At 53.6% G+C, this 9,148-nt stretch overlaps 1 protein-coding gene across 1 annotated transcript in view; it reads left to right on the top strand.

Annotated features, from left to right (window-relative positions):
• The first annotated feature begins 4,271 nt into the window (after positions 1-4,271).
• The window catches only part of GRIN2D (glutamate ionotropic receptor NMDA type subunit 2D), a 43,279-nt gene continuing 38,402 nt past the window's right edge, over positions 4,272-9,148 (top strand). The window contains exon 1 of the mRNA XM_004710635.1: positions 4,272-4,987. Coding sequence (XP_004710692.1) covers positions 4,272-4,987 — 716 coding nt within the window. The remainder of the gene's footprint in view (positions 4,988-9,148) is intronic.

Below are 9,148 nucleotides of genomic sequence, written 5' to 3'. Positions count from 1 at the left end.
GGGGCGGGGCGTCCGAGGGGCGGGGCTTGCCCGCGGGTGCCCACTCTGCATGGGGCGGGACCAGGTGTGCGCTGGAGGCGTGGCTTCTGTAGCGGGGCGTGGTCGGGTTTGGGCTCAGCTTCCCCGGGTGGCGGGGTAGCGGACACAGGGGGTTTGCTGGAGTAGGACTTGCAGGTAGTCCTGTGGAAGGGGTCAGCTAGAGGCAGGACAAGGTCTCAGAGAGGTTGGATATTCTTCCATGACTAGGCTATGAGATCGTGAGTCAGTCATGGTGGGCAAGGATCGGCGCGACAGGAGGACTAGGATGGAGAGGGTGTCTATGGATGAGATGTCTAGGAAGAAGTGGGGTCATCGAGATGAGGGATCCGTTTGGGCGGGGGGAGGGGGGGTAATCCCATTTAGGGATGGAGACCAAGGAGGAGGCAAGGACCAGGAAGGCCATTGAGTCCCCCAGCGCCTAACCTCTGCCAGCCTTGGCACTGTTGCTATGTTTGAGTGTGGATGCAGTCGCTGCCGTGTCAGTTCATCTCATTGGCAGCCGGGTTAGGGACCAAGGAAAAGGGCATCCGGCATGGAGGGGTCCGGTCTTCGAGGAGGCTCAGCCAGCTAAATGTGGGTCTAGTAGAGAGAGAAAGCCTACCACCCGGGCCCTGGGTCTACAGAGGCGGGCGGAGCCATCTACTAGAGGAGAAAGACTGGCGGGAAAGGGCAGAAGCAAGAGCAGGGAAAAGGCAGGTCTAGCCAAGGAGGGGTGAGACTAGGGAGACGGGGGTGGGGTGGGGTAGGGGCTTAGGGACTGTGCATTAGGCACTGCACAATATTAAGATAGGCAGGGTCCAGAAGGGAAGGAGAACCTGGTGGCAGGGTCTGAGGAGCAGCAAAGTTGGATCTGGGAGGATGGAGGCCCCACTGTAAAGGCAAGAAGGACTAGAAAAAAGGTCAGAGCCTGGAGCCAGCAGGGGAGGGGTGGGGCAGAGGTTGCATGACTTAGGCGCTTCTGGAGTGCAAGAGGAAAGATGCTAAGTGGATTTTGGTAGGGAAGGGGGCAAATTGCACCGAGCCTGGTGGTGAGTGGACTGTGACAAATGGGTGGAGCCAGTGGCCCAGGGAAGTGGGTGGAGCCACCCGGGTGGGTGGGGCCGAAGTCACCCCCAATTTCCGGCTGTGAGGGCAGGTGGCTTGGTGACTGGATCAGCACTGCATGCTGGTACTTGTAGTTCTCACCTGCCCGGAGCATTCTGGGAAGGGGATCTGTCCAACATTCATGTTCCCCTTGGCCCAGGAGATTTGCAGGCAGACCACCTGTGAGGTGAATATATCACTTCCCGGCTGTCACCTACATAGCATACTAAGAGATGTGGTCCGCTCTAGTACATTGTTGGCTGAACATTGTCTTTCAGCCATTGTCCCCTGCCCCCCACTCTTCCATTGCTTTCTGGGATGTATAGTCCCCACATTATTTCTGAAAGAAATGGTCCTCTCATCTCCTTCAACGCACCACTGCATGCTGGGAATGTGGTCCCTTCAGCACACCTTTATATGGCGAAGGATGGAGTATTCTCAAGGTTTTCGGTGTATGCTGGGAGCTCTCCTTCCAGAACAACGGCCCTGGCCTCTACACGGAACCCATGGACACGGACACCCCTTTCCCGAGGAGAGAATCCACTTGCTGTTTTCCTGACATCCCTGGAGGATTTATTGAGGACTGATTCTGTGCCAGGGCTGTTCTTAATTCTGAGGGAAGGATAGCGACAAAAGAGAAAGAAAGAAAAAAAGACAATGTCCTTGTTGTTTTAGAGCTTGACTTTTAATGAGAAGACAGAGAAATGGAGAAACAGAGTGTGCAGTGGGAAGGAAGAAACAGGATGGTGGGGCAAGGACCGAGCAAGGAGGGCTGTAATAGAAGCAGCAGTCTTGGAATTCCTCCCTGAGGAGGTGACAATGGTGTTGGAGCTGAGGGAGGAGGAGTGGTGGAGGAGTGTCCCCAAAAACCCCTGAAGCAGGAAGAAGCTTATGTATTTGAACAAGAGTGAGGAGGCCAGTGTGGCTGGGGCCCATCTGTAGTGAGGGAGTAGGGGGGAGGTGTCGGGAGATGAGGTCAGAGAAGCAACAGGGACCAGTTCATGCCGAGGCCTCGTGGGCCACGGAGAAGACCTTGGCTTTGATTCTTAAGAAGATGGATCATGGTTGGAAGGTTTCCCACCGAGGAAGGATGGCATCCAATTAATATTTTTAAACCATCACTCTGGCTGTGGCTTGAATTGGAAGATGCAAGAATGGGCAGAGGGACTGGCTGGGAGGCCATCGCAGTTACCCAGATGAGAGAGCAAAGTGGGAGGCATGCAGAGCGGCAGTGAGGAACGGACTGCTGGGAGCTGTGTTTTCCTCAAGCCTCTTTTGACTTGTGGTGAGAAGCTGCCCAATGGTATGTATCCGGTCTGCCGTTGTTCTCTAGAAACCCCGGTGACATTGACGGCATCTTTGACATTGGGTAACCATGCTCGCTGTTCTCATCCAAATGATCCTATCAGGTTGCTCTTTGAATTCCTGATCTTCCCTTCAAAGAATTCTATTTTGATTTGAGAGATCACTGTGGTATGCCATCCACTTGATTCTGACTCTTGGCCACCCCACAGGCAGAGTAGAACTTCCCAGGGGGGTTCAGTTGGTTGTCATCTTGTCTCCCTTGGAGCAGCTCCTGGGTTTGAACTGTTGACCTTTCGGTGAGTAGCCAGACCTGAAAAACCAAACCTGTGGCTGTGACGTCAAATCTGACTCGCAGCAACCCTCTAGGACAGGGTAGAACTGCCACTGAGGTTGGCAAGGCTGTTAGGCTTTTGGAAATAGAATACCACCTGGTTCTCCCATGATGGAGTTCCAGCGGCCAAATTTTTGGCTTGCAACCGAACACTTAACGATTTGAGCTTCCAGGCTCCTTAATTTGGAGATGCAACTTGGACGGCCAAGGCTCAGAACTCTTGAAAGAGATTGTGACTGTCCGGTAGAACAGTCTGGAAAGATGAAGACATTCAATGTCTGCAGTCCGATACTGTAGCCACCACCCATGGCTGTTGGGCACTTGACCCATGTTGATGCAACCATGGAAACGGAGTGATCCGTCTTCTTTCCTTTGAGTTTATAGATATTTGAATAGCCACATGGGGCCAGTGGCAGCCATATTGAACAGCGCAGGACACAAGTGATTAAACCCACGGGTCTGAATGACATCGCCAGGGACGGAAAAGGAAGATGCTGCGGAGCGAGAACGCCTACAGTTAAAATTCTGGCTGAGGAAGAAAAGATGAACTAGGGAGCAGGAGGGAAAACCCTAAATGAAAGGGAAGCCCCTTTAGTAAATTGTCCACGGACCACCTGCATTGCATGCTCGGAAATGTAGTCCCCCTGTTGCAGGCAGGGAAACCGGTCCCCTCACAGGGAATGCTGGGAACTACATTTCCCTGGATGGATGTGGAGTGCACTGATTTATGCTTGTTTTAGTTGCTGTAACAGAGAATCACCACCATCCCCCAAAAATTTTCTGAGGTTCAACACAATAGGTTGGGTTGCTAGAGGTGACGCTACTCAGGTGGTGACTCAGGGACCAGGTGAGTCAGGTGACTGGCCTCCCTTCTTGTGGCAGCCCCGTAGGCCCTCTGGGTTCTTTTCCAGAGCCTCGGTGTATGTCTGTGACTAAGAAAAGACCAGGTTTCATGACGCAGGACGGAAAGTCTCATGTACCAACCTGGAAGAACTCCATCTCGTGACTGAAGCCAACCAGGGCTAGCCCCTCGGTTCTGTGCCCCAGGAGGACAACGAAATGAGTGTGTTGGACAGCTGGAGTTCTTGAGTGGCGCAGAGGGGTTCCGGTCCACTCAGAGGCATGTTGAAGAAAGGCCTGGCAACCTATTTCAGAAAAGAAAGCAGGAAAGCCTACGGACCACATCTCGACTCGGCCAAGCACAAGAGTTGGCATGGACTTCATGACAACTGTTTGGTTTCTTTGTTTGTGAGATGGGGTATGGGCAGCCAGTTAGTTTACCACATTGAGAGCTGTGGTCTGCTTTGGGGACTGTGGGTCTCTTGTTCCCCCTGGGAGCTATAGTCCCCTGATTGGCTGATGGGAGTTGGGGCCCCCTTATCAATGGCTGGGAGGTGATATACTCTCTTGGCCCCTGAGAGCAGTGGGTAGAAGATGTGATTCCTACTCAGCCACGTGGAGGTGTAGCTCTCTTATCAGTTGGGCCCTGGGAGGTTTGGTCCCTTCTGGGCCAATGGGAGGGGAGGTCCCGGGCTGGGCGGGATGCCTGGCCCGGGGGCCCCGCCCCCAGAACGGGCCCCGCCCCTCAGAGCTGGCCCCTCCCCCGCAGGAGAAGGGCTCCACCTTCTTGCAGCTGGGCTCCTCCACCGAACAGCAGCTTCAGGTCATCTTCGAGGTGCTGGAGGAGTACGACTGGACGTCCTTCGTGGCGGTGACCACGCGGGCCCCCGGCCACCGGGCCTTCCTGTCCTACATCGAGGTGCTGACGGACGGCAGCCTGGTGGGCTGGGAGCACCGGGGGGCGCTGCTGCTGGACCCCGGGGCTGGGGAGGCCGTGCTGGGCGCCCAGCTCCGCAGTGTCAGCGCGCAGATCCGCCTGCTCTTCTGCGCGCGCGAGGAGGCCGAGCCGGTGTTCCGAGCGGCCGACGAGGCCGGCCTCACCGGGCCGGGCCACGTGTGGTTCATGGTGGGGCCCCAGCTGGCCGGCGGCGGGGGCTCGGGGGCGCCCGGGGAGCCCCTGCTCCTGCCCGGCGGGGCCCCGCTGCCCGCCGGCCTGTTCGCGGTGCGTTCAGCTGGCTGGAGGGACGACTTGGCCCGGCGCGTGGTGGCCGGCGTGGCCGTGGTGGCCAGAGGTGCCCAGGCCCTGCTGCGGGACTATGGATTCCTGCCCGAGCTGGGCCACGACTGTCGTGCCCAGAACCGCACCCACCGCGGGGAGAGTCTGCACAGGTGAGGCCCCCCGCACCCCGGGGTCTGGGATGGGGAGGTGCATGGGCAGGCTGGCTGAGCGACCTCGAATGGGTGTGTCCCCTCTCAGAACCTTAGGCCTTGGCCCACAGGGGGCCGTTATAACAGAAATGTCCCCAAAGGGGTGCATTTAAAGTACAACTGTTTATTTTATTTTTTCCACAATGCCAGAGATCGGAAGCCCCAGTCCAGAACTGCCCTTGTGTAGTTTTTGTCAATTCCTAGGGGGTTACCACTCCTATGCAGTCAGTTCTGACTCCTAGCGCCTCTATAGGACAGAGAAAAACTGCCCCCTGTGGGTTTCTGAGACTGTGAGGAGGAGAAAGCCTGGTCTTTCTCTTGAAAAGCGGCTGGTGGTTTTGAACTGCTGGCCTTGCGATTAGCAGCCCACCATGTAATCACTAAGCCACTAGCGCCCTGTAGAACTGCCCCACGGGGGTTTCCAAGTCCATCATCGCCCAGCAGACAGCCTCTTCTTTCCCCCGAAGAGCAGCTGCTGGGAGAAGCACCTTGAGGCTAGTGGACCAGCACCTGACCCCATAGTGTCACCAGGGCCCCTTAGCTTGGTAGATATCCCCCATGTGCATCTCTATGGAGACCTTTTCTTTATAAGCCAGAAACGTTTAGATTGAGAAGACACCCCCCCCTCCCCCTGAAGTCCCCTATTCAGGAATGAGCCAATAACGACACAAAGGAAACTCGATTTTGGAGGACAGACTTCTAACCCGCGACAGCCACAGCTCAGGCTGTAGTTCCTTTTCTGTGGACTGAGTTGTGATGAGGCGCCCCTCCTGGGATTGGGAGCTCTGGAGGGGCAGTGTTTCCACGGTGGGCTCTAAGCGGGAAGTCAGCATTGGAAATCACCAGTTGCCCCGTGGGAGAAAGATGAGGTTTAGCAAAAGCTCCGATCTTGGAAACCCACCGGAGCAGTCTAGGGTTTGGGGCCCTGGTTGGGTAGCCCTACCTAACTTCTCTCCATAGAGAGTTACAGTCTCGGAAACTCCCAGGGGCACTTCTACGCTGTCCTATAGGGTCTCTGTGAGTTGGCATCCACTCGATGGTCCCAAGTTTGTCCGCTTTGGGTTATTTTTTTTAAATCACTTTATTGGGGGCTCGTACAACTCTTATCACAATCCATCCATCCATCCATTGTGTCAAGCACATTTGTACATTCGGTCCCCTTATCATTCTCAACGTTTGGGTTTTCGGAGGTTAACAGCCACCTGGGTGGCAAAGTGGTTACATGTTGGGCTGCGACCCACAAGGTGAGCAGTTCAAAGCCACCAGCTGCTTTTCTGGAGAAAAGGGAGACTTTCTACTCCCGGAATGATTTCCAGCCTGGGCATGACACGGGGTGGGGTGAGTTGGGCTCTCCCTGTCCCCTGGGGTCACTATGAGCCTGAATGAACTCCATGGTTGTAACTTTGATTTTTGGTTTGGTCTGGGGTTAAAAGCAGCCCTGGTGGCATAGTGGGTGACGCATTGGCCTGCTGAACCCCAAGGTCCTTGGTTCAAACCCACCAGTGGCTCTTGGGGATGGGGCGAACGATGAAGTTGTGTGCTCCCGTATGGATTGGTAGCCTGGCAAAACCTATATAGGATTGTGATGAGTCAGCATCAACTTGACAGCAGCCGGGTTTTGTGTGCTTCGTGTTGCATTTGATAGAGCTCACCACCGGGATCATTTTTCCTTTACGTTTTATTTATTGTTGTTGTGCACAGACACCGGACAACACACACAGCCGTTCTTGCAGGTTGCATTTCATAACCTGGGTTCCGTTCTCCCAGTTGTGCGACCTTTTCTGAGTTGCTGCTCATTAACAAACACTCATGCCCCATCCCACGCCATCCTGCTGATCTTTCTAGAGCAATTGCCTTTTTAAAAAATTGTATTAAAAAATTGTATCAGCTCTGATAGCAAGGGCTCAAGTAGAAAGCAAATGCTTTGAAAATGAGGATGGCAACATATGTACAATTGCACTTGACGCAATGGGTGACTGTATGGATTGTGATAAGGGCTGTAAGGGCCCCCAATAAAAGCATGTAGTTAAAAAATTGTAGTAAAAGATCAAAACTCTTAGCCCACTGCCATTGAATCTATTTTGATCGATAGTGACCCTTTGCAACAGGTAGAACTGCTCCTGTGGGTTTCTGGACTGTAACTCTTTACGGGAGTAGAAAGCCTCCTCTTTCTCCCAAGGAGCAGCTGGTGGGTTTAAACTGCTGGCCTTCTGGTTAGCAGCCCAACACATAACCCGCCGTGTCACCGGGGCTCCTTGGTAAAATATACACAATATGAAATTAGCTGTTGTAGTCATTTTCCAAAATACAATCAGTCCACTGACATTAGCCCTGTGACCGTGCTCTGAAGAGCCATCATCACTGTTTATAAAACCCTGTCATCGCTCCCCAAACAGGAACTCAGTACACAGTGAGCAGTCCCTCTCCTTTCTTCCCTCCCCCAAGCTCTTGGCAACCACTAATCTCCTTTCTGCTCATCTACACCCTTGCCTTTTTCCTGATTGTAAAGGGAGAGCAATTGTCTTGTGAGCCAGCGACCCAGAGAAGCACCTATCACAGTCTGTTGGTGAGAAGCGATCACATGGCCAGGGCCAAGGTTTGGTTCTTATGATGGGTGTCTATACGCATTGGCCAGCTCTCGATTCTGATTGGTTCGTGCTGGTGCTATCTTGGTGGGTAGATGCTTCGAATCTCTTCCAGACACATGGTCCCTGCTGGCTACAAGGGCGTATGGGAAGGGAGGCCTCCAGTTGGGTGTACCCAGAACACACTGTGAACCAAAAAAAGCCAGACTCACTACCATCGAGTCAATTTGATTCATAATGACCCTATAGGACAGGTTAGAACTGCCCCTGTGGGTTTCTGAGACTCACTCTCTATGGGAGCAGAAAACCTCATCTCTCTCACGAGGAGTAGCTGGTAGGTTTAAACTGCTGACCTCACAGTTAATAGCCCAACGTGTAACCCACTACGCCACCAGGTCTCCTTAGAATACGCTGTCGTATTTAATCAAAGAACGGGAAAAATAAAAACCCACTGAACTCACTGCCATCAAGTTGATCTCGACTACAGGATAAGGTAGAACTGCCCCTGTGGGTTTCCACGACTGTAACTCTTTATGAGAGTACAAAGCCCCATTTTTCTCTCAGGGAGCTGCTGGTGGTTTCAAACGGTGGACCTTGTGGTCCGCAGCCCAGTGTGTAACCACTACCCCACCAGGGCAGAGGGTGGTGGAAAATTACAGCTCTAGCCCAGAATGTAGGAAGCCCTGGTGGTTTAGTGCATTATACATTGGAGCTGCTCACGACAAGGTCAGCAGTTTGAAACCACCAGCTGCACCTGAGGAGAAAGAGGAGGCTTTCTACTCCTGTACAGAGTTACAGGCTCAGAAACCCACAGGAGCAGTTCTACCCTGACCGCTAGGGGCTTGTGAGTCAAAGTGGACTCATGGCAGGACGGTTGGTTCGGGGGGTTTGAGTCTAGAAAGTAGGAAATGGATGAGGTTGGTGTCAGCCTGAAGGAACAGAAATGTGTTTGCTCGTAGCGCAGCAAGTTAGGAGTCTAATTTCAGGGTGCTGGCTCTGGGCGAAGGCTTGCTCTGGGGGAAGGCCCTCGGCCTTTTCCCGCTTCCGTTGCTGTAGCTCTTTGCCCTCTTCTTGCGTCTGGCCTCTGTCTTCCCTGTCTCCCCGCTGGCTTGCGTCACCGCCTAATCTGCTCGTTTTATTATCCCAAAGGTGATGAGCTTAGCACATATCCTACATTATAGGTTCCAGAGCTATTTTGGGCCTACCGCCTTTTCAGTGGGGCTGGGGTGGCGTGGGGGGGACACTCACCCTCAGCTCTGGCAATTAAAAGCATTTGTCCTATAGCCCATTATCCAGGATAAAATGTAGGCATCTGTTTTGCCACCTCCCCTGGATTGTTCCAGCGCCTCCCCCAGGGGGGCAGTCTTGCCCACTGGTGTGACCCCATTAAAGTCAGCGCGAGCAAGGAGTCAACCAACTGTCTACCTTTGAGACCCTGCTTTCTTCTTCTGTTATTTTTTTTATGGAATACTTTTATTGGGGCTCGTGCAGCTCTTATCACAATCCATGCATTCATCCCGTGTGTCACGCACATTTG

Source organism: Echinops telfairi, unplaced genomic scaffold, assembly GCF_000313985.2.
Source record: "Echinops telfairi isolate 266 unplaced genomic scaffold, ASM31398v2 ScPeMD7_655;HRSCAF=1070, whole genome shotgun sequence".
In the NCBI taxonomy this organism is placed as follows: Eukaryota; Metazoa; Chordata; class Mammalia; order Afrosoricida; family Tenrecidae; genus Echinops; species Echinops telfairi.
Note: the sequence above shows the minus strand (reverse complement) of the source record. Positions and strands in the feature narration are given on the sequence as shown.